This window comes from Oncorhynchus kisutch, linkage group LG28, assembly GCF_002021735.2.
Source record: "Oncorhynchus kisutch isolate 150728-3 linkage group LG28, Okis_V2, whole genome shotgun sequence".
Classification (NCBI taxonomy): domain Eukaryota; kingdom Metazoa; phylum Chordata; class Actinopteri; order Salmoniformes; family Salmonidae; genus Oncorhynchus; species Oncorhynchus kisutch.
Window position 1 is genome coordinate 30,588,127 of NC_034201.2, and position 25,617 is coordinate 30,613,743.

Sequence of the window (25,617 nt, forward strand, 5' to 3'; positions counted from 1 at the left end):
ATTTGAGTCAATTGGGTGTACCTGTGGATGTATTTCATCATGGGAAAATCAAATGAAATCAGCCAAATTGTAGACCTCCACAAGTCTGGTTCATCCTTGGGAGCAATTTCCAAATGCCTGATGGTACCACTTTCATCTGTACAAACAATAGTACGCAAATATAAACACCATGGGACCACGCAGCCGTCATACTGCTCAGGAAAGAGACGTGTTCTGTCTCCTAGAGATGAACGTACTTTGGTGCGAAAAGTGCAAATCAATCCCACAACAACAGCAAAGGACCTTGTGAAGATGCTGGAGGAAACAGGTACAAAAGTATCTATGTCCACAGTAAAACAAGTCCTATATCGACATAACCTGAACGGCCGCTCAGCAAGGAAGAAGCCACTGCTCCAAAACTGCCATAAAAACTACAGAATACGGTTTGCAACTGCACATGGGGACAAAGACTGTACTTTCTGGAGAAATGTCCTCTGGTCTGATGAAACAAAAATAGAACTGTTTGGCTGTAATCACCATCGTTATGTTTGGAGGAAAAGGGGGGAGGCTTTTAAGCCGAAGAACACCATCCCAACGGTGAAGCACGGGGGTTGGCAGCATCATGTTGTGGGGGTGCTTTGCTGCAGGAGGGACTGGTGCATTTCACAAAATAGATGGCATCATGAGGAGGGAAAAATACGTGGATATATTGAAGAAACATCTCACGACATCAGTCAGGAAGTTAGAGCTTGGTCGCAAATGGGTCTTTAACATGGAAAATGACCCCAAGTAAACTTCCAAAGTTGTGGGAAAATAGCTTAAGAACAACAAATTCAAGGTATTGGAGTGGCTATCACAAAGCCCTGACCTCAATCCTATAGAAAATGTGTGGGTAGAACTGAAAAAGCGTGTGCGGGCAAGGATTCCTACATACCTGATTCAGTTACACCAGCTCTGTCAGGAGGAATGGGCCAAAATTCACCCAATTTATTGTGGGAAGCTTGTGGAAGGCTACCCTAAATGTTTGACCCAAGTTAAACAATTTAAAAGCAATGCTACCGAATACTAATTGAGTGTGCGTATACTTCTGACTCACTGGGAATGTGATGAAAAAAATAAAATATGAAATAAATCATTCTCTCTACTATTATTCTGACATTTCACATTCTTAAAATAAAGTGGTGATCCTAACTGACCTAAGACAGGGAATTTTTTTACTAGGAATAAATGTATAAATAAAAACTCCTCAATCTATTCTTGTTCTGAGAAATGATGGCTATTCCATGTGAGAAATTGACAAGGCACCAAAGATATCGTACAACGCTGTGTACTACTCCCTTAACTGTATTTCTGATCAATTTGAAGTTATTTTAATGGACAATTTTTTTTGCTTTTCTTTCAAAAACAAGGACATTTCTAAGTGACCCCAAACTTTTGAACGGTAGTGTATATATTTAAAAAAATATATATGTTTAAACCCAGACAGCTTTCAGGAAAACACTTGTGACCTCTCGTTGGGTTAACCCACGGATGAAGAGTAGCCAGCAATTAAAGCTTCATTTCTTTCTGCATTGGTAGGACTACTTTGTCTGGTGTAGAATGGTAGGCATAACTTTTTGAAAGTACTATGCTCAGATTCCTATTATATGCAAAGGGGACAGTTTCGTTGCAAAGATGAACACATCTCTTTGTCCATTCTTAGCCTGAAATGTCGGTAATTTGTGTGGAATTTAAAAAAGATTCGGCTTACATGTAAAATGAGTAGAATTGCATGAAATGTTTATAAAATGCTTTTTTTTTAATCGGACCTGCAAATACGATGATAGATTAATGTAATGCTTTCACTATAAAGGAAATCTTTCTACCCCCCTCTTGTCCACGGTGGTCTGCGAACCCACAACCTTCTGGCCCGCAGCCCTGTGCGCTATCAAAATACACGCGTTACCATGTCATGCTTCCAACACCAGGAATAGTTTCTAACACTGCAGAAGGCTCTAGTCGGTCCAGGACGTGAGAGTAAATGGTAGACATGTTCTCTGCTACCCACCTTGCTTAAAATGTTATTTGGGGTATATAGGAGGGTCACTTTTTTTCGAGCGTTCACGGAGAGTAGCTACAATCTCTTTTGCTGGAGGTAGTGTAATCCATTTTCATTTCAGAGAGGTCCGATTTTCTCCATGTAAACATTATTATAAATAACGTTTACTCCCTTAGGCAACCCGATTGACCTATTCATTGTGGTGGTTATTGTCATTATAACGCAGACTAAGATATAGTTTAAATGACATATACAGCCTAGCCTATAGATGTATCTCTACAAATCACTTGCTTGATCATCCAATGGGGTATTAAAAATAGCGGGAGTAGGGATGCTGCGCGGATGGCTCACATGGTTTTATAACCTGCGCAGGAGAGAACTGCAGACTTGCCTGTACGCGAGGCACACACTCGAATCAAGGAGTGCTTTCACCTGATTCCGCGGTGCTGGCTGGTTGTTGGATTTAGTTTATGTTCTTGATAAATAAGGATACAAAACTGATTTTAGAGCATACTTGTTTCTAGAGTCACTGCAGTGTTGTGCTGTATCGGGAGAACTACCCAAGTGGAGACTTTGCTGATGCATCTTTGCGCGAGCATCCATCTCTTGGCGATTACAAATAACATACACAAAGCTGGGGAGACGGTCTACGTCAGCTTTCAGAAAACACACATCGCTTTTTTCCTCTGAAGCTTGTTGTAGCTGGAAATTTCTTGGAGATAGGTTACTAGAGGCACAGATACAGCTTACTTTTTGATATTCTCACCTTATAGTTGAGGCAAGCAAATAGAGGTCGACCACCAACCACAACAGCATTTCGAGTGGAGTTGAATTTCTGTGGGCATCACTATTTCGCACGGAGCAAGGAGTATTTGACATTCAAGTTTTTGTGGAAGTTGCGCACTGACGGAAAATGGGCATTTGTGGTTATTTTGTGGCGCCATGGAAATGCCTTGTTGTCATCGGTGTAAGACTGTTATTCCTTGTACCTGCAGGAGTGCCAGCGAGGAGCGGGGATTCTTTTTCTAAGGACAACATCACTGTCAGACAAGGGGACAGTGCCGTCTTAAAGTAAGTCATTTCATTTGTACCTTATTTCAATGCTTTCAAAGTCATTGGTTCGGCGAATCGTGCCATATTGCGTGCTGGAGGACTATAACAGTCGAAAACACGTGCCAATTTTGGTGGGGAATTCATTACAGTGTTCTTAATATCCACACATATCCTTCGCAAGCATGATGTGCAATATGGTATTATTTATAATATATAATTAACTCTAACTGCGTCATTCTTTCATAATCTCAAGCAAGCACTATAGCATGCAAAACGCAGACTTACCTCTAGTTTTGTCGTTCCATGTTATTGATAAGGTTAATGTCATTTTAATCTTTTTAAGGATGCTGTGGGCATAGATACTGATATCGATGTGTGGGTGGGATAGGGTCGTCAGCTGATCATAATGCAAATTATAATATATTAACTGTTGTGGTATTGTTGTGCAAACATTTTGATTATCCAGTAACAGAATAGAGGACATTAGATTATTCCATTATTTGTAACCAATCATGTCTTGAACCCATACAAAATGTATACAGCTCTGTCTGTCAGTGAGTGAGAGAGATGTGATCAAATCCTATCTGAATCTCCCAATTCATGAAAGATATAAGCGAAGGGGGCATAGCTGACAAAGTGTCTATTCATGTCTTGGGTGACTGAAGGAAAAGTGGATCTTATGTCACATTCCAGCCCGGTTTTGCTAAGAGCCTGGCACCATACAAAGTAGGAGCCATTCTGGAGAAAGAGAGAATTGCCTGTGGTGGCCACTCCTGGACACATACTGGAGTCTTGAAGAAGCATCTCTGAGAGAACTTCATTTTGACCATAGAACAAAGCTGTCAACCTAAAATGATTGGCACCCTTGATAAAGACTGTATAACATAAATAATACAAATACTGCGCTAGCTATATTGAATGCTACAAAAATGGGAACATTTTATTTTTGTATAGGCGACTAATACAATTGCTCAGAGAAAAATATTTTGTTCAACAATAATAATCTAAAAAAGATAGTGATGAAAATGATTGGCCCCCCTGTTTTCAATACTCAATACTGTGAGGATAACATCAAGGATAACTTCTCACAAGGATAACCCCTTGTGAGGATAACAGCACTTAGCCTTTTTCAATAATGTTTTCTCATAAAACATTTTCTATAATGTTTTATGAGATTGTTAAACACTTTGGGAGGGATCTGATATTCTTAATATTCTTAGGTATGTGCTTATGTACTGCCTTCTTCAATTCTAACCACACGTTTTCAATGGGGTCTGGGGACTGAGATGGCCATCGCAAAATGTTGACTTTGCTGCTAATTAACCATTTATTTGTAGATTTTATTGTATGCTTGGGGTCATTCTCTTGCTGGAAGATCCACTAGTGGCCCAGCTTCAGCCTCCTGACAGAGGCAACCAAGTTTTTAGCTAAAATATCCTGGTACTTATTAGAGTTCATGATTCTGTTGACCTTAACAAGAGCCCCAGGATCAGGGTAAGCAAAATTGCCCCATAGAATAAAAGATCCACCACCATACCTACCTTTACAGTAGGTATGAGGTACTTTTCTGCATATGCATCCTTCTTTCGAGGCCAAACATATCACTTGTGTGCGTGACCAAAGCTCTCTTTTCGTCTCATCTGACCATATCTCCCGGTTCTAATACAAGTGTCAATGGCATTTATCAAACTCAAAGAGTAGCATTTTAATGCAGATGTAATCAATCTGTGTTAACTCATGGCACCTCTCAAGAGTACAGGTCTTAACCCCAGTTCCCAACCTGGCCCTCATACCCTACTGGCCAGCTAATCATCCCTGCCTGCTGATTAACACCATTTTAGGTTGACAGCTTTGTTCTATGGTCAAAATGAAGTTTTCTCAGGGATGGCTCTCCAAGAGTCCAGGAGTGGCCACCACAGGCAATTCTCTCTTTCTCCAGAATGGCTCCTACTTTGTATGGTGCCAGGCTCTTAGCAAAACCGGGCTGGAATGTGACATAAGATCCACTTTTCCTTCAGTCACCCAAGACATGAATACACACTTTGTCAGCTCTGCCCCCTTCGCTTATGTCTTTCATGAATTGGGAGATTCAGATAGAATTTGATCACATCTCTCTCACTCACTGACAGACAGAGCTGTATACATTTTGTATGGGTTCCAGACATGATTGGTTACAAATAATGGAATAATCTAATGTCTTCTATTCTGTTACTGGATAATCAAAATGTTTGTACAGCAATACCACAACAGTTAATATAATATTGCATTATGATCAGCTGACGACCCCATCCCACCCCCTACCCACACATCGATATCAGTATCGAAGCCCACAGCATCCTTAAAAATATTTAAATGACATTAACTGAATCAATAAGATGGAACAAATGATTTTGGAAGGAGATGTTTCAAGAGCAGATGTCCACATACTTTTGATCATGTAGAGTATGTAGTGTATATATTTTAAATATTCTTTACTGCAACCGCCAACCACAGTAGGACTCAGGAGCCTGCTCTCAATGAGTGTTGACAGCCTGCTGATGCCTGTTGCCACTCTGCTAATCATCAGATGTGGAGAGGAGAGGAAGTAACTGAGGCCCTGGCTTAATTGGGTAACTGGTTAATAAAATAAATTGCATAATAAATAAATGTGACTGGTCAACTGTGTGAGTCAGGGGCTGGCCCCAAGCCCGTAGAGGGCCCAAGAGGGAAGGCATAAATATAGAAATTATATACATATTTTTATTATTATAATTTTGTATCCAATCACAGGAGCAGGCTCTCAATGTTTAATATACACCAGGCAGCATACTTTAGCCACAGAAAATCAATATAAAAAAATAACTGTGGATTAAGTTTTTATCACAAGCACATACCAAAATAAAGGAAACACCAACATAAAGTCTCTTTAAAAGGTGTTGGGCCACCAGGAGCTGCCAGATCAGCTTCAATGGTCCTTGGCATAGATTCTACAAGTGGACCCAAACCATGCCAGGAAAATGCACCCACACCACAACATACAGTTGTCATGACTTGCCATCCTGGATGGAGATCAAAGGTGCCGGCTAACCAAAGGTTTCAAGACGCCCCCTCCTGGGGGAGTTGGCCAGTTTTATGAAGGTCGTAAATACCTTGCAGGAACTATCTCTCCTTGACCATGCAGTATTGAGGGGAAAGAACCCTTTTGTTACAAGGAGATTCCTCCTGCCAAAACTACAACATTCAAAAATAGATAATGGAACAATATTTCCAACACAAAGAATGTGGGAAATGGTCGGGACGGACGTAAAGAACTATTATGTCAGATAATTTATTGTTTGGTGATATCGACAGATAGCCTAGGGGGCGGCAGGTAGCCTAGTGCGTTGAAACACTAACCAAAAGGTTGCTCGATCGAATCCCCGAGCTGACAAGGTAAAAATCTGTCGTTCTGCCCCTGAACAAGGCAGTTAACCCACTGTTCCCTGGTAGGCCATCATTGTAAATAATAATTTGTTCTTAACTGACTTGCCAAGTTAAATAAAAGGTTCAAGTAAAAAATATCATTAAAGACATTATAATGGAAACATTGGAACTTTAAGAGTTTTCACAATGTTTGTCAGTTACATCTAAATGTTGTAAAACTTATATGATTAAATATACAACTATTTGTGAGAAGATGAAACATGACTTTAGCCTTCTAAATGACAATTGTTTTTCATGTAAAGTTTTACCCAGTCAGTAACCACTCCCACGTGAGCACAGACATTATGCCAAAAGGATGGATCGCCCATTTTTCCAGACTGCTTATAAAAGGACTCGTAACTAAATGTACATTAGACCAGACAGCATGGAGCGGTGGCTACACGGCTGAGAAATAGTTTTAAACTAAAGACCAGTATACGGACGGTAAGCCAGAACTCACAAATGGTTTAAAACTACTAGACCAGAAAGCATCGAGCTGTGGCTACACGTGTAAAATGGTTAGACTGTACCAGACAAATGGTAAGACCCTCTGAAACTCAACAGAGAAGAAGACTAGATATGCACCGCCTGCAGCTCTGCATGTAACGTAGTGTAAGAAACTCGACCGAAGACGAGAAAAGAAGAACATTTCCCTATCAAACGACCATTGGTACGTCTGATGTATCCATCCTAACAGACACTTCAAGAACAAAGGAAACCTACTACAACTACTAAGGACATGGTGACCTCTGGTGGACAACCAGACACTTACACAACCAGAGACTTTCTGTCGAACTATTCGTCATAGACTGATCTGGCGAATTCAACAGAGAGAGACAAAGATATACAAGCGTAAATATGTACATTGCATTTCTAAATCCGAATGAGTGGTTGTTAGGGTGCTAAATATCCACATTTAAATTGCTTTGTCTCTACTTCTCCCACTCTTTCTTTCCCCACCCCTTCATTGTGTATCCATCCGTCATATCGGGTTAGTCCACTAGGGACATTTCATTGCATTATGTAGTAATCAATGTATAATCTGCCCTGTGTGTGTGTTTATGTAATTCTGGGTGATTTAGTTATTTAGTAAATAAATAATTAAGCCAATTTGTGTATCACTGAGTCATCATGTAGACTAGGGTTCGTGCAGATTTAACGGATTAAGCGACTTTCAGAATAAGACTGATATGAGGTAATAATAATTCATGGATGACTAATATGGACGATATATTCTGATATTCTTGAGTTAATTCGGGAAACATTAACTCATTAAACAAACCTTTTCCATGGTGCCCCAAGATTTCTAATGAGTTAATTGTTACATGATTAATTTAATCATCGTTATAATTAAACATAGTTAATTGATTTGATAAAATAATCGTCATCGCATTAATGGTAGTCACGTCACAGTATACTTTGTATCCCTTGTTTATTCAAGTGGTTCCTTTAGTTTGGCAGTTACCGGTATGCCTACAGTTGGAAAGCCCACAGTTTGGGCAGCATGCACACCAAATATAGGCTACAGCTTGTTAAATTGTGGCCATAGACAAATAATGCATATAAGGGTTTTGTAACCGTTTACCCTGGCAAATTGACTGTTGTACTCATGGGTACACTAGCAATGGATGTCAGTCCTGATCTGAATGGGAAGTGCCATCTATGGATTATATTTCTATGGTTGGTTGTGGCCGTCATTTTGCCGTTTGCAAATTTCAAAATACAATTGCGGGAAAAACGTATGTTTTGGAAAGCAAATGTCTTCTGCTGAAAGGAGAAGACTAATCTGTCTGTAGAACCAACATTTTTTGCTAACAGCAGCATTGTATTTCAAAGTAACTCATCTATTCCCATTACGAGGGCACCGGTCATCACCGTGAGTAACCTATGGCTTCAACTTCTTCATTAAATGAGTCAGTGTGCCACTGGAAATTGTATTTAGTACCCTACTGTTGGCTATGATATACACTGAACAAAAATCTAAATGCAACATGTACAGTGTTAGTCCCATGTTTCATGAGCTGAAATAAAACATCCCAGATATTTTCAATACACACAAAAAGCTGATTTCTGTAAAATGTTGTGCACAAATGTGTTTACATCCCTGTTAATGAGCATTTCTCCTTTGCCAAGATAATCCATCTACCTGAGAGGTGTGACATATCAAGAAGATGATTAAACAGCATGATCATTGCGCAGGTGCACCTTGTGCTGAGGACAATGAAATGCCATTCTAAAATGTTCAGTTTTGTCACACAACACAATGCCACAGATGTGCAGTTGGCATGCTGACTGCAGGAATGACCACCATAGCTATTGTCAGAGAATTTAATGTTAATTTCTCTACCATAAGCCGCCTTAAACATTGTTTTAGAGAATTTGGCACTATGTCCAACCGCCCTCACAATCGCAGACCACATGTAACCATGCCTGCCCAGGAGATCCACATCCGGCTTCTTCACCTGCAGGATCGTCTGAGACCGAAGAATATCTGCACAAACTGTCAGATACCATCTCAGGGAAGCTCATCATTCTCACCAGGGTCTTGACCTGACTGCAGTTGAGCGTCGTAACCGACTTCAGTGGGCAAATGGTCACCTTCGATTGCCATTGGCATGCTGGAGAAGAGTGCTCTTCACGGATGAATCCGGTTTCAACTGTACTGTATGGCATTGTGTGGGCGAGCAGTTTGCTGATGTCAATGTTGTGAACAGAGTTCCCCATGGTGGTGGTGGGGTTATGGTATGGGCAGGCATAAGCGACAAACAACTAACACAATTGCATTTTATCAATGGCAATTTGAATGCACAGAGATACAGTGACGAGATCTTGAGGCCCATTGTCGTGCCATTCATCCGCCGCCATCACCTCATGTTTCAGCATAATAATGCATGAAATGTAGCAAGGACCTTTACACAATTCCTGGAGCTGAACATGTTCATTCTTCTGTGGCCTGCATACTCACCAGACATGTCACCCGTTGAGCTTGTTTGGGATGCTCTGGGTCGATGTGTACGACGGCGTGTTCCAGTTCCAACCAATATCCAGCAACTTCCCATGCCAATATCCAGCAACTTCGCTCAGCCATTGAAGAGGAATGGAACAACATTCCACAGGCCACAATCAACAGCCTGATCAACTCAATGTGAAGAAGATGTGTCGTGCTGCATAAGGCAAGTGGTGGTCACACCAGAGACTGAATGGATCTCTAATACAGCTACTTTTTAAAAAAGATATCTGTGACCAACAGAAGCATATCTGTATTCCCAGTCATGTGAAATCCATAGATTAGGGCCTAATTAATGTATTTCAATTGACTGATTTCCTTATATGAACTGAGTAAAATCTTTGAAATTGTTGCGTTTATATTTTTGTTCCTTGTATATACTGTGTGTGTGTGTGTATGTATATATATGTATAAACAGTGGGGAGAACAAGTATTTGATACACTGCCGATTTTGCAGGTTTTCCTACTTACAAAGCATGTAGAAGTCTGTATATTTATCACAGAAACACTTCAACTGTGAGATACGGAATCTAAAACAAAAATCCAGAAAATCACATTGTATGATTTTTAAGTAATTAATTTCCATTTTATTGCATGACGTAAGAATTCCAGCTCTCACAGACCTGTTAGTTTTTCTTTAAGGACCCCTCCTGTTCTCCACTCATTACCTGTATTAACTGCACCTGTTTGAACTCGTTACCTGTATAAAAGACACCTGTCCACACACTCAATCAAACAGACCCCAACCTCTCCACAATGGCCAAGACCAGACAGCTGTGTAAGGAAATCAGGGATAAAATTGTAGACGTGCACAAGGCTGGGATGGGCTACAGGACAATAGGCAAACAGCTTGGTGAGAAGGCAACAACTGTTGGCGCAATTATTAGAAAATGGAAGAAGTTCAAGATGACGGTCAATCACCCTCGGTCTGGGGCTCCATGCAAGATCTCACCTCGTGGGGCATCAATTATCATGAGGAAGGTGAGGGATCAGCCCAGAACTACACGGCAGGACCTGGTCAATGACCTGAAGAGAGCTGGGACCACAGTCTCAAAGAAAACCATTAGTAACACACTACGCCGTCATTGATTCGTGCAGCGCACGCAAGGTCCCCCTGCTCAAGCCAGCGCATGTCCAGGCCCGTCTGAAGTTTGCCAATGACCATCTGGATGATCCAGAGGAGGAATGGGAGAAGGTCATGTGGTCTTATGAGACAAAAATAGAGAGTTTTGGTCTAAACTCCACTCACCGTGTTTGGAGGAAGAAGAAGGATTAGTACAATCCCAAGAACACCATCCCAACCGTGAAGCATGGAGGTGGAAACATCATTCTTTGGGGATGCTTTTCTGCAAAGGGGACAGGACGACTGCACCGCATTGAGGGGAGGATGGATGGGGCTATGTATCGCGAGATCTTGGCAAACAACCTCCTTCCCTCAGTAAGAGCATTGAAGATGGGTCATGGCTAGGTCTTGCAGCATGACAATGGCGCGAAACACACAGCCAGGGCAACTAAGGAGTGGCTCCGTAAGAAGCAACTCAAGGTCCTGGAGTGGCCTAGCCAGTCTCCAGACCTGAACCCAATAGATCATCTTTGGAGGGAGCTGAAAGTCCGTATTGCCCAGTGACAGCCCCGAAACCTGACGGATCTGGAGAAGGTCTGTATGGAGGAGTGGGCCAAAATCCTTGCTGCAGTGTGTGCAAACCTGGTCAAGAACTACAGGAAACGTATGATCAACTTTTTAATTGCAAACAAAGGTTTCTGTACCAAATATTAAGTTCTGCTTTTCTGATGTATCAAATACTTATGTCATGCAATAAAATGCAAATTCATTACTTAAAAATCATACAATGTGATTTTCTGGATTTTTGTTTTAGATTCCTTCTCTCACAGTTGATGTGTACCTGTGATAAAAATTACAGACCTCTACATGCTTTGTAAGTCGAAAAACCTGCAAAATCGTCAGTGTATCAAATACTTGTTCTCCCCACTGTGTATATATATGTATATATGTGTATATATATATATATACAGTGGGGCAAAAAAGTATTTAGTCAGCCACCAATTGTGCAAGTTCTCCCACTTAAAAAGATGAGAGAGGCCTGTAATTTTCATCATAGGTACAATTCAACTATGACAGACAAAATTACATTGTAGGATTTTTAATGAATTTATTTGCAAATTATGGTGGAAAATAAGTATTTGGTCACCTACAAACAAGCAAGATTTCTGGCTCTCACAGACCTGTAAACTTCTTCTTTATAAGAGGCTCCTCTGTCCTCCACTCGTTACCTGTATTAATGGCACCTGTTTGAACTTGTTATCAGTATAAAAGACACCTGTCCACAACCTCAAACAGTCACACTCCAAACTCCACTATGGCCAAGACCAAAGAGCTGTCAAAGGACACCAGAAACAAAATTGTAGACCTGCACCAGGCTGGGAAGACTGAATCTGCAATAGGTAAGCAGCTTGGTTTGAAGAAATCAACTGTGGGAGCAATTATTAGGAAATGGAAGACATACAAGACAAGACCACTGATAATCTCCCTCGATCTGGGGCTCCACGCAAGATCTCACCCCGTGGGGTCAAAATGATCACAAGAACGGTGAGCAAAAATCCCAGAACCACACGCGTGGACATAGTGAATGACCTGCAGAGAGCTGAGACCAAAGTAACAAAGCCTACCATCAGTAACACACTACGCCGCCAGGGACTCAAATCCTGCAGTGCCAGACGTGTCCCCCTGCTTAAGCCAGTACATGTCCAGGCCCGTCTGAAGTTTGCTAGAGAGCATTTGGATGATCCAGAAGAAGATTGGGAGAATGTCATATGGTCAGATGAAACCAAAATATAACTTTTTGGTAAAAACTCAACTCGTCGTATTTGGAGGACAAAGAATGCTGAGTTGCATCCAAAAAACACCATACCTACTGTGAAGCATGGGGGTGGAAACATCATGCTTTGGGCCTGTTTTTCTGCAAAGGGACCAGGACGACTGATCCGTGTAAAGGAAAGAATGAATGGGGCCATGTATCGTGAGATTTTGAGTGAAAACCTCCTTCCATCAGCAAGGGCATTGAAGATGAAACATGGCTGGGTCTTTCAGCATGACAATGATCCCAAACACACCGCCCGGGCAACGAAGGAGTGGCTTCGTAAGAAGCATTTCAAGGTCCTGGAGTGGCCTAGCCAGTCTCCAGATCTCAACCCCATAGAAAATCTTTGGAAGGAGTTGAAAGTCTGTGTTGCCCAGCAACAGCCCCAAAACATCACTGCTCTAGAGTCTTGGCCATAGTGGAGTTTGGAGTGTGACTGTTTGAGGTTGTGGACAGGTGACTTTTATACTGATAACAAGTTCAAACAGGTGCCATTAATACAGGTAACGAGTGGAGGACAGAGGAGCCTCTTAAAAAATAAGTGTACAGGTCTGTGAGAGCCAGAAATCTTGCTTGTTTGTCGGTGACCAAATACTTATTTTCCACCATAATTTCCAAATAAATTCATTAAAAATCCTACAATGTGATTTTCTGGATTTTTTTCCTCATTTTGTCTGTCATAGTTGAAGTGTACCTATGATGAAAATTACAGGCCTCTCATCTTTTTAAGTGGGAGAACTTGCACAATTGGTAGCTGACTAAATACTTTTTTGCCCCACTGTATATTCTAACTTTGGCTACCACATGTTTCAGGAAATAGTACAGAGGCTCAGCTTCCGATAAGAGTGCACTTTAAGCACTGTCACCAGCAAAGAAGATTGCAACCTTGAGGAAATGTGGCCATTTAGGAATTTGTCAGCCATACTCACAACAAGTGTCATGGCTGTTGCTGGTGTCCTCTGTCACCCATAACCAGTGGCAAAGAGACACACAAAAAAAGTTCTCTATAGCTAAACTGCACAGCAAAATCACAAGTATCAATCAGTGGAGGCTACTGAGGGGAGGATGGCTAATAATAATAATGTCTGGAACTGCGCAAATGGAATGGCATCAAACACATGGCAACCTTGTGTTTGATGTTTTTGATACCATTCTTCCAATTAAGTTGCCAACAACCTCCTGTGGTATCAGTGATACATGTATTGGAATTACCAACAAAACCAAGGAGTGCACGAGAAAATAGTATTTGATTTCAATGTTTGTGCTAATTTGCTCCGTTCGACTTCCTGTCTGTGGCAGCATGGCGCCCGTATTGCGAGGCTGATTAGCTAGCTGTGTTTGTAATCCTTGTCTGATTTTGTTCTGGGGAGGCAGGTAGCATCTAACTGGGTTCAATACTTTCTTGTGCACTGCTTGGTATATAAAAGGATGGCGATTTAGTAAGAACTGTCTACCGATTAGACATACCTTCCGGCGTGGGAAAAGTGTTGCTTAACTGGTACAGTCACAGGTTCAGACTTGTGTTTTATTCTAGGTCTGTATTCTGGGCTAACCAGGATATTGCTGCAGCAAAAAGTAAAAGTAGGCAACTGCTGCAGGTAATTGTAATCACTGTCGAATCTACGGCAATAATATATACCAGTAGTTGAAATCTCAGATAGTAACACATCTTCTGTAATAAAATGGAATCAAATGGACAGTAGAATTCGTCTTGCACATTCAGAAATGAAAAGCTCACATTTCAATCACATCGGAAACATTTTTCTCCACATGAGATTGATGATCTCGTAATGGTTTAGAAACAAAGGACCATTCATTCGACCATTCCTTGAAGAACAAAAAGACAACCAGAAAATCAATGCTTTGTTATATCAAACATTCAACAAGACATTGGGAATTGGAAAGGACCATTCAATAAGACAACTGGAAGCACAGCAGAAAATAGATTATTAACCAAATGCATAGCAATTCAAAGGATGAGAAAACCCTTTCAGATGGATGTGAACACTGCGTGGGACAATAACCATATTATCCTAGACTCCTGCAACATGCAATGATCAGCGGCGTGTATTCATAGATGCCAAGGGAAGCACAAAAAATTGACAAAAATATATAAAAACAATGTGTATTTTGTCTCTGTGTTAAATATTTTTTCATCAATTCAAAGAGGCTAAATCTATCTCACCGGAGAAAGCATACAAGAGAGAAAAACAGCGCCCCTCTGTCTCGCCCATCTATCTGATGTTGTCTGGTAAAAAAGACTATGACATTGTTGCCACCCATAGCATTGAATGCAAGGGAAGCTTGCAATCATTTGGCCTCCCTTGATCACATCACATCTAAAGCAAAACGCCATTGACGTAAAAAAAAACGTAAATTGTTTGCATCTTGTGTCATTGTTCTCCAGTGGCTATCTAGCTAAAATTGGCACTCCTAAATTAACCATGGATGAAGATACGGATTTGTACTTCTGTTTTTTCTTAATTTTCCATACTGGCCAATGATTATAACGGCGATTCGGATTCTACCATAAATTCATATATTGTGCTCCTGGCCTAACAGGATGGAAGTTCAATATGTAGCTAGATTTAATAGGCTAATGTTAACTAGCTGGCTAATCGTTGCCCATGAAAGGAAGTGTTGTGGAAATTACCACCAGGGACACTGGAGGTCAATCTTAAATTAATAATTCTTTATTATCAGCAAGCTGGAGAGGTTCCAACAAACTTAATGTACCAAGCAGTACACGTCTGTCGGGAGCTCTGACGGGGCAGTCCCATTCATTTCCTTATATATTGCTTACACAGACAAGTTATATTTGCATGATTTACGTTATTGATAATTATATCATAATTAACGTTTGGTTCATGTATGTAACCGACCAATACCTCACGAGGCTTCTTCTCTCCAAGCTGAGACATTGAAACTGAGATATCCCTTTACATTCTCAAAGCAAGGTTCTGGGCATAATGCCAAATTTCATATACTGATGGTGAGGATTCCTCCCAAGCACAGTCAGTCACTTGCATGAACCTAGTCGAATTGGTTATTAGAAAAGCACAAACATAACATAGGGTGAGTCAACATGTTTTTTCTACTTGCACGCATGCGCACACAGATATCAGAACCATGGACAGCCACACCATATTTAGCTTACGTTGATCGGACTAAATTCATTTTGGTATCTTTTAGTTGTCACTGTATTATTTTTTTATTTTTTTTATTTTACCTTTATTTAACCAGGTAGGCAAGTTGAGAACAAGTTCTCATTTACAATTGCGACCTGGCCAAGATAAAGCAAAGCAGTTCGACAGATAAAACGACACAGAGTTACACATGGAGTAAAAACAAACATACAGTCAATAATGCAGTATAAACAAGTCTATATACAATGTGAGCAAATGAGGTGAGAAGGGAGGTAAAGGCAAAAAAGGCCATGATGGCAAAGTAAATACAATATAGCAAGTAAAATACTGGAATGGTAGTTTTGCAATGGAAGAATGTGCAAAGTAGAAATAAAAAATAATGGGGTGCAAAGGAGCAAAATAAATAATTAAATACAAATTAAATACAGTTGGGAAAGAGGTAGTTGTTTGGGCTAAATTATAGGTGGGCTATGTACAGGGGCAGTAATCTGTGAGCTGCTCTGACAGTTGGTGCTTAAAGCTAGTGAGGGAGATAAGTGTTTCCAGTTTCAGAGATTTTTGTAGTTCGTTCCAGTCATTGGCAGCAGAGAACTGGAAGGAGAGGCGGCCAAAGAAAGAATTGGTTTTGGGGGTGACTAGAGAGATATACCTGCTGGAGCGTGTGCTACAGGTGGGAGATGCTATGGTGACCAGCGAGCTGAGATAAGGGGGGACTTTACCTAGCAGGGTCTTGTAGATGACATGGAGCCAGTGGGTTTGGCGACGAGTATGAAGCGAGGGCCAGCCAACGAGAGCGTACAGGTCGCAATGGTGGGTAGTATATGGGGCTTTGGTGATAAAACGGATTGCACTGTGATAGACTGCATCCAATTTGTTGAGTAGGGTATTGGAGGCTATTTTGTAAATGACATCGCCAAAGTCGAGGATTGGTAGGATGGTCAGTTTTACAAGGGTATGTTTGGCAGCATGAGTGAAGGATGCTTTGTTGCGAAATAGGAAGCCAATTCTAGATTTAACTTTGGATTGGAGATGTTTGATATGGGTCTGGAAGGAGAGTTTACAATCTAACCAGACACCTAAGTATTTGTAGTTGTCCACGTATTCTAAGTCAGAGCCGTCCAGAGTAGTGATGTTGGACAGGCGGGTAGGTGCAGGTAGCGATCGGTTGAAGAGCATGCATTTAGTTTTACTTGTATTTAAGAGCAATTGGAGGCCACGGAAGGAGAGTTGTATGGCATTGAAGCTTGCCTGGAGGGTTGTTAACACAGTGTCCAAAGAAGGGCCGGAAGTATACAGAATGGTGTCGTCTGCGTAGAGGTGGATCAGGGACTCACCAGCAGCAAGAGCGACCTCATTGATGTATACAGAGAAGAGAGTCGGTCCAAGAATTGAACCCTGTGGCACACCCATAGAGACTGCCAGAGGTCCGGACAGCAGACCCTCCGATTTGACACACTGAACTCTATCAGAGAAGTAGTTGGTGAACCAGGCGAGGCAATCATTTGAGAAACCAAGGCTGTCGAGTCTGCCGATGAGGATATGGTGATTGACAGAGTCGAAAGCCTTGGCCAGATCAATGAATACGGCTGCACAGTAATGTTTCTTATCGATGGCGGTTAAGATATCGTTTAGGACCTTAAGCGTGGCTGAGGTGCACCCATGACCAGCTCTGAAACCAGATTGCATAGCAGAGAAGGTATGGTGAGATTCGAAATGGTCGGTAATCTGTTTGTTGACTTGGCTTTCGAAGACCTTAGAAAGGCACGGTAGGATAGATATAGGTCTGTAGCAGTTTGGGTCAAGAGTGTCCCCCCCTTTGAAGAGGGGGATGACCGCAGCTGCTTTCCAATCTTTGGGAATCTCAGACGACACGAAAGAGAGGTTGAACAGGCTAGTAATAGGGGTGGCAACAATTTCGGCAGATAATTTTAGAAAGAAAGGGTCCAGATTGTCTAGCCCGGCTGATTTGTAGGGGTCCAGATTTTGCAGCTCTTTCAGAACATCAGCTGAATGGATTTGGGAGAAGGAGAAATGGGGAAGGCTTGGGCGAGTTGCTGTTGGGGGTGCAGTGCTGTTGTCCGGGGTAGGAGTAGCCAGGTGGAAAGCATGGCCAGCCGTAGAAAAATGCTTATTGAAATTCTCAATTATGGTGGATTTATCAGTGGTGACAGTGTTTCCTATCTTCAGTGCAGTGGGCAGCTGGGAGGAGGTGTTCTTATTCTCCATGGACTTTACAGTGTCCCAGAACTTTTTTGAGTTAGTGTTGCAGGAAGCAAATTTCTGCTTGAAAAAGCTAGCCTTGGCTTTTCTAACTGCCTGTGTATAATGATTTCTAGCTTCCCTGAACAGCTGCATATCACGGGGGCTGTTCGATGCTAATGCAGAACGCCATAGGATGTTTTTGTGTTGGTTAAGGGCAGTCAGGTCTGGGGAGAACCAAGGGCTATATCTGTTCCTGGTTCTAAATTTCTTGAATGGGGCATGTTTATTTAGGATGGTTAGGAAGGCATTTAAAAAAAATATCCAGGCATCCTCTACTGACGGGATGAGATCAATATCCTTCCAGGATACCCCGGCCAGGTCGATTAGAAAGGCCTGCTCGCAGAAGTGTTTCAGGGAGCGTTTTACAGTGATGAGTGGAGGTCGTTTGACCGCTGACCCATTACGGATGCAGCCAATGAGGCAGTGATCGCTGAGATCTTGGTTGAAGACAGCAGAGGTGTATTTAGAGGGGAAGTTGGTTAGGATGATATCTATGAGGGTGCCCGTGTTTAAGGTTTTGGGGAGGTACCTGGTAGGTTCATTGATAATTTGTGTGAGATTGAGGGCATCAAGTTTAGATTGTAGGATGGCTGGGGTGTTAAGCATGTTCCAGTTTAGGTCGCCTAGCAGCACGAACTCTGAAGATAGATGGGGGGCAATCAGTTCACATATGGTGTCCAGAGCACAGCTGGGGGCAGAGGGTGGTCTATAGCAGGCGGCAACGGTGAGAGACTTGTTTTTAGAGAGGTGGATTTTTAAAAGTAGAAGTTCAAATTGTTTGGGTACAGACCTGGATAGTAGGACAGAACTCTGCAGGCTATCTTTGCAACACCGCCCCCTTTGGCAGTTCTATCTTGTCTGAAAATGTTGTAGTTTGGAATTAAAATGTCAGAGTTTTTGGTGGTCTTCCTAAGCCAGGATTCAGACACAGCTAGAACATCCGGGTTGGCAGAGTGTGCTAAAGCAGTGAATAGAACAAACTTAGGGAGGAGGCTTCTAATGTTAACATGCATGAAACCAAGGCTATTACGGTTACAGAAGTCGTCAAAAGAGAGCGCCTGGGGAATAGGAGTGGAGCCAGGCACTGCAGGGCCTGGATTCACCTCTACATCGCCAGAGGAACATAGGAGGAGTAGAATAAGGGTACGGCTAAAAGCTATGAGAATTGGTCGTCTAGAACGTCTGGAACATAGAGTAAAAGGAGGTTTCTGGGGGCGATAAAATAGCATCAAGGTATAATGTACAGACAAATGTATGGTAGGATGTGAATACAGTGGAGGTAAACCTAGGTATTGAGTGATGAAGAGAGAGATATTGTCTCTAGAAACATCGTTGAAACCAGGAGATGTCATTGCATGTGTGGGTGGTGGAACTAATAGGTTGGATAAGGTATAGTGAGCAGGACTAGAGGCTCTACAGTGAAATAAGCCATAATTAGACAAAGCATTGGTGATTTTATGATGAAGTTGAAATGGTGCAGGAATAGTGAAGGCAGCTCCTGTTTTCTTTGCGACTTGCTTTAACTCTCAGTGGTTCTAAATCAGTAGTTCTTTAGTAGTCCGAAAATGTGCGAAAAATGTACTTGCTTGACCATGTTGTAAGTCATCTAACTATTTGTTACATGCAATATGCTTTGTGGACTTCACCGGACAGAGGCTGCTCTCCGGTTTTGTGATGAAACAAAGGTGTGATTGAATTTATTCTTCCATTGTGTCTTCTTATTGTCTGAGCCTTAGGGCCATATATCACGTTGGAAACAGGTTAAAGAGCAAACAACAAAATGATTACAACACAGGCTGTAATATGGAATCATATTCTGGGAAAGTGGGTTATGCTTGCTGTTGAGAACACAGGATAGAAAGGTTACCGGAAATCAGTATAATAGGAATATAATTCACCCAAATGAACAATCATTCTATGATTGAAACCTTTTGAACCTCAACATTGCAATAGGGGTGGTCTGCAGTACACCCTTAGTACATTAAATAATTGTTCAAGGCCAAGAGTGAGAATCAATATCACAGGCCTCACTTTGGCCCATAATTGACTTGTAACTGTAAGAAAAGTTAATCAGCATTGGAGTCAGATTAAAACAATTGGTACAGATCATCATGTCAAAATTGTTAGGTAACGGACATACATTGAAAGCCTCGTATGACACGTATGCCCTCACACAAACATACATCTGGAACACCCATGCCCTCACACAAACATACATCTGGAACACCCATGCCCTCACACAAACATACATCTGGAACACCCATGCCCTCACACAAACATACATCTGGAACACCCATGCCCTCACACAATCATACATCTGGAACACCCATGCCCTCACACAAACATACATCTGGAACACCCATGCCCTCACACAAACATACATCTGGAACACCCATGCCCTCACACAAACATACATCTGGAACACCCATGCCCTCACACAAACATACATCTGGCACACCCATGCCCTCACACAAACATACATCTGGAACACCCATGCCCTCACACAAAGATACATCTGGAACACCCATGCCCTCACGCAAACATACATCTGGAACACCCATGCCCTCACACAAACATACATCTGGCACACCCATGCCCTCACACAAACATACATCTGGAACACCCATGCCCTCACACAAAGATACATCTGGAACACCCATGCCCTCACGCAAACATACATCTGGAACACCCATGCCCTCACACAAACATACATCTGGAACACCCATGCCCAATTTCCTGCAGAGATGTAAAGCCCATGGCAGAATTCAACATTACGCCTTCATATTCATGATATAAAGAAAATCTATTAACCTTTGGAAGAAATACAAGGGAATTACCAAGAGGAGCCTGTTGTATTGTGCAAGATTAATACGACATTCATTAGAGACGATTCCAGAAATTAAATCAAATGGAATATTAGACATTTTGTTGTTTTTACAACCAGTATCGGGATTTCAATATAAACTGTAGGGAATTACTTTTTAAGTGGTCTTGAAGGTATAAAAAAATGACTTTACAATAAACTTTGAATTTCCCTCTCCAGAAAGACAGAAGTAACTCAAATCACATGCAACAATATGGCCTCCTAGCATTTTCATTCTGCAGTGTTTGGTACTCACAAGCTCACCTGGTTGGGTTGGTACAATTGTTAAGACAGAAAAGAATAATTTCAACCTAATTGACTCTTGCTCTTTCACAATCTCACAAAAGCAATAGTTTGAAAAAGCATTCCAGTCAGACTAGCAGCAGACAATGACCTTTTCTCAATTGGTTTTCCTAAGTCCACTGTCCTCTGTCCTCTCCTTGCCTCCTTTTGAAAGAGGTAATTGAGGTGTGGTGACGAGGAGAAGGATCATGGACGGAAATGCGCTTGTTGGAAATGAGATTGTCCTCTACTCACGTGTCATCAGGACAATGACGTTTACAGAGGTGGATCACAAAATAAATGTGTAAAGTAATAAAAACAAATTAAGTTAGTTGTGCAATACATTTTATAGATAAAGCAATAAGTAGCATATTGTTTTTAAACATATTATATCAAAACTTCTGCGGTAGGATACGCTCGTGCTTCTTTGCCAAAAGGAGGCTATCAAGGAGGGGAGGACCATCTTCCATTTGCCTATTAAAAGAATTGACACAATCCGCGACCACGGAGGAGATAGGACAGAGGATGGACTTTTGCCCAAACGAGAACTACCAATGTGTGAAGAATCAAAATGGCTGCCGAACAACATGTGGCAGCAGCCATTGCCAAACCCAGGCTTTTGACTAGCGGGGCATTTAAGCCCTGAAAAACACCTGACAGACAGTTGGTCTGCCAGGCTGCGTGCTGCCCCCAAGACCTGAGCCAATCACAGCAGGGCTGCTTAGCATGCTAACTCAGCTATCTAGTCTTGTGATCTAGCAAGGTAGTCTTGTGAGTTATCTATGCTGGTTGTTAGCCTGCATAATTTATATGTGTATAGAGTATATTTATAAGGGAGACTTCATGTTTTGTGGATAACATTTACATTTAAAGAGAGGTGAGCTCCACTCCTTACAGGCTGATCATATTCCCTTTCAGCCTCAGAGCTTGATGAGATTCAATAGCAACCTCAGAGACTGATAAATCAGGATGCTGCCTTGTAGGCTGTTTCATTACCAAAGCTCCTTGCAGGCATATTAGCTGTTAAAGTGCCTTATAGGCTGATGCATATGATCCAGTGGGTGAGCTCTATTCCTGGCAGGCTGATCAGATTCATTAGCATTCTCAATGTCTAATTAGTCAGTCTTGTAGGCTGTCACAAGGGGAGTTATGGATTGTAATCGTCAAACCTGTTACAGTCAAGCCTGCCACTTTAATAGTTACTTTTACTAATTGAATCTCTTAAGATGGGAAAACATGTTTTTTATGACAATGTTACAATTAGGTGAAATTAATAATTTGGTAATTTTACCAAATTACACTACATATGTAGAATCACATATCTCCCTGAATTCCCTTATTATCTCTGTCTGTGTGTTGTGAATGTCAGAGCACAAAATAGAAAATGTCCCTTTTGATAATATCGACCAATGAGAATTGGCAGCTGGAGGCATTTACACATGCAGGCCAGGTATACATCCTCTTCAATTTGGTCACACTGTCCATTGGATCCAAGGAACAAGCAGATGGTCACCGGGCTTCGGTTGCCATTATTAGCTTGGTTGGATATGAGTTATCATTTTTATGAGGCCAAATTACTCAGAGTATTAAAAAAAATAAAGTGTTGAACATGCAGAGGCACCACACACCCCCTGGTGCTTAAATGAGGGTGTCATTAGCTTAAGCTGCTGGGCTCTAAAGGCTTGATTTTAATGTTGGTTGCTGAGGAGTCGGCAATCAAACAGTTTTTGAAAGGATAACATTTGCATCATAATAAACAAAAAGTAGAAAATATGTGAGGAACATTGAATGGAAAATGCACATTAAATATTTGTAAGGATATGATACAGAGCTTGAGTCACCATTTATCTTACCCATAACTGTTGTTAGGCAAAATCATGTCACGATCAAGCTAAATTCTACATTGACGAAGAGAGACAATACTGTTTTTAGCTCTAAATCTTATTTGACATTATCTGGACCAAAATATTTCAATTATAGTGAAACAGTAGGACCCAAAGTTGCATCTAAATATGTTGGAGTCAGTGTTATGCAGCAGTTTGTAAGGTACTCAGAACTGATGGTGCATTACTGGTGCCTCAGCATCACCCAAGTTAATAGAAGTGGTGGTGATATTTTACCTTCATCATTCTTTGCATTTTGAGGGGTTTTGCATCAATGAAACCAACAACCTTCAACTGTTTTGTTCAAAGGAAGGTAAATCAACTTTATATGGAGATGCTGTACAAACAGTTATTAGACATTATCTAGGAGTGCCTCTTTTTATGTGGTTTACATCTCTGAAAGAGCATCAAGTAATCTGAGCACACATCAGTCTTCTGTTGGAGCCTACTGTGACATTCATCTTACACAAGTTAGGTTTCAGCTTTTTCGTGTTGTCGTAAATCACGGAGATCGAGTCATACATTTTTTATATATCCGGGCACCTATGCACTACAATGCAATCCTAGCCGCTCCTGTTCCGATGCCAGCCCGCATCCATTATGTCCTGTCCTCGCTTCCCATTCCTACTGCATGTTTAGTTGCACCTTTCCAACATAATTAATTCTCATTAGTGGCAACACCGTCATGTCACTTTCCCCCGGCTAATTGTCTCTCTTCGCCACCTGCACTCTCCTCCTTGTTGGCTCACTGCACTTTTTTTGAACTTACTTTCTGCCCAACTTTTTTTCTTCTGACTTTTATTGACCTTTTGTACGTAACAAGACCAATTTTCATGGTCGAACAGAGGCCTATTGTGGTTAAACAAGGATGTCTGCTAACAGTATACAACTTGTTATCTGTGCAGCGGCAGTGTTACAAAATACTGGCTGTTGACTGAATTCATTACATGTGATAATCCCAATTCAATAGGTACAGGACAATGCAAAATGTTTTACCACATCTTTGCAACTCAAGATGAGTTCGATAGAGATATGGCCCTGGGCGAGATGAATTGAGAGGGAATTTAAGTTTGAGTAGGTGTCAGTAAGAATCCAATGTAACACCATTACACCTTTGCGCTGTACAACCCCCTCCTTTGCTGTGATCTGACAAAAACTCTAAAGCATGTTTTATTTGTTAGAGTCACCCATAAAAATACCTTTTTGCCTTTTCACCTTACAGTCAGTCGTACAGTATATTTGTGTTTTCAATCAATAGTATTTTATTTAATCATCATTTATTTAATCATGGGCAGTATATAACCCTGTTATCAAATTACCATAATAACTTTATTGAAACAATACTTTGAATGTCTTTTCATGAATTAATTCTCCGGAAACAATCAAAATACACTCCTAATGTAACGATGTGCTCTGAGAGTCAGGAAGCATTTTCAGGGAGTGAGTGTTTTAATAAACAAATGAAACATAATACAAAACAAGAAACACAAACAACGCACAGACATGAAACAGAAATAATAACGCCTGGGGAAGGAACCAAAGGGAGTGACATATATAGGGCAGGTAATCAAGGAGGTGATGGAGTCCATGTAAGTGTCATAATGAATGTAACGATGGTGACAGGTGTGCACCATAACCAGCAGCCTGGTGACCTAAAGGCCGGAGAGGGAGCACACGTGACAGTACCCCCTCCCCGACACGTGGCTACTACCCCAAGATGACAATCCCAGGGATCAGGAGCGGACTGGTCACCTCTGCCATGGCGCTGGAATCTGTCGATACAGCTGAGGCACAGGAGCATGGCAACCTAGAGTTCCGGAGAGAGAGCATACATGACAGTACCCCCTCCCTAGTGTGTTCAGCTCCATTCGCCAACCACAGAGACGATCCCGGGGATCAGGAGCGGACCGGTCGCCTCCGCTGAGGCGCAGAAACCTGAGGAACCGGCTGACGCGTGAGAGCATGATGAGCTGGCTGAGACCTCCCCAGTTGCCTAAGTTGAGGCACGGGAACCTGTTCACCCAGCTGAGGCACGGGAGCCTGTCGAGCCAGCTGAGGCACGGGAGCCTGCTGAGGTACGGGAACCTGTTCACCCAGCTGAGGCACGGGAGCCTGTCGAGCCAGCTGAGGCACGGGAGCCTGCTGAGGTACGGGAGCCAGCTGAGGCACGGGAGCCTGTCGAGCCAGCTGAGGCACGGGAGCCAGCTGAGGCACGGGAGCCTGCTGAGGTACGGGAGCCTGCTGAGGCATGGGAGCCTGTCGAGCCAGCTGAGGCACGGGAGCCTATCGATCCCACTGAGGTATAGAAACCCATAGAGCCCGCAGAGGCAGGGGAACCCGTTGAACCCGCCAAGGCATGGGATTCCGACAAAACCGGCTGAGGCCTCCCAGGTAGCTCCGGTTCTGACACCCGGACCAAACATCAACTCCAAAACAAAAAAAAACACTCCCTGATGCTTCCCTTTGGTGACGCTTTATTCTGTAACAATGTGCGCTGAGAGTCGGGATGCAAGTTCAGGGACTGAGTGTTTGAATAAATAAACAGAACATACTACAAAATACGAAACACAAACAACGCACAGACATGAAACAGAAATAATAACGCCTGGGGAAGGAACCAAAGGGAGTGACATATATAGGGCAGGTAATCAAGGAGGTGATGGAGTCCATGTAAGTGTCATAATGCATGTAACGATGGTGACAGGTGTGCCCGTAACGAGCGGCCTGGTGAACTAGAGGCAAGAGAGGGAGCACACGTGACACCTAAACCCTGCACATGACATT

General features: G+C 42.0%; 1 protein-coding gene across 2 annotated transcripts in view; it reads left to right on the forward strand.

Moving 5' to 3' along the window:
- Positions 1-25,617, forward strand: part of LOC109872483 (opioid-binding protein/cell adhesion molecule) — a 342,689-nt gene that overhangs the window by 155,526 nt on the left and 161,546 nt on the right. The window contains exon 2 of one of the 2 annotated variants that reach the window (XM_020463735.2): positions 3,013-3,088. In XM_020463735.2, coding sequence (XP_020319324.1) covers positions 3,013-3,088 — 76 coding nt within the window. Of the gene's footprint in view, positions 1-2,377; positions 3,089-25,617 lie in introns of those variants that run through there. The other variant, XM_020463734.2, reaches the window with a different exon arrangement.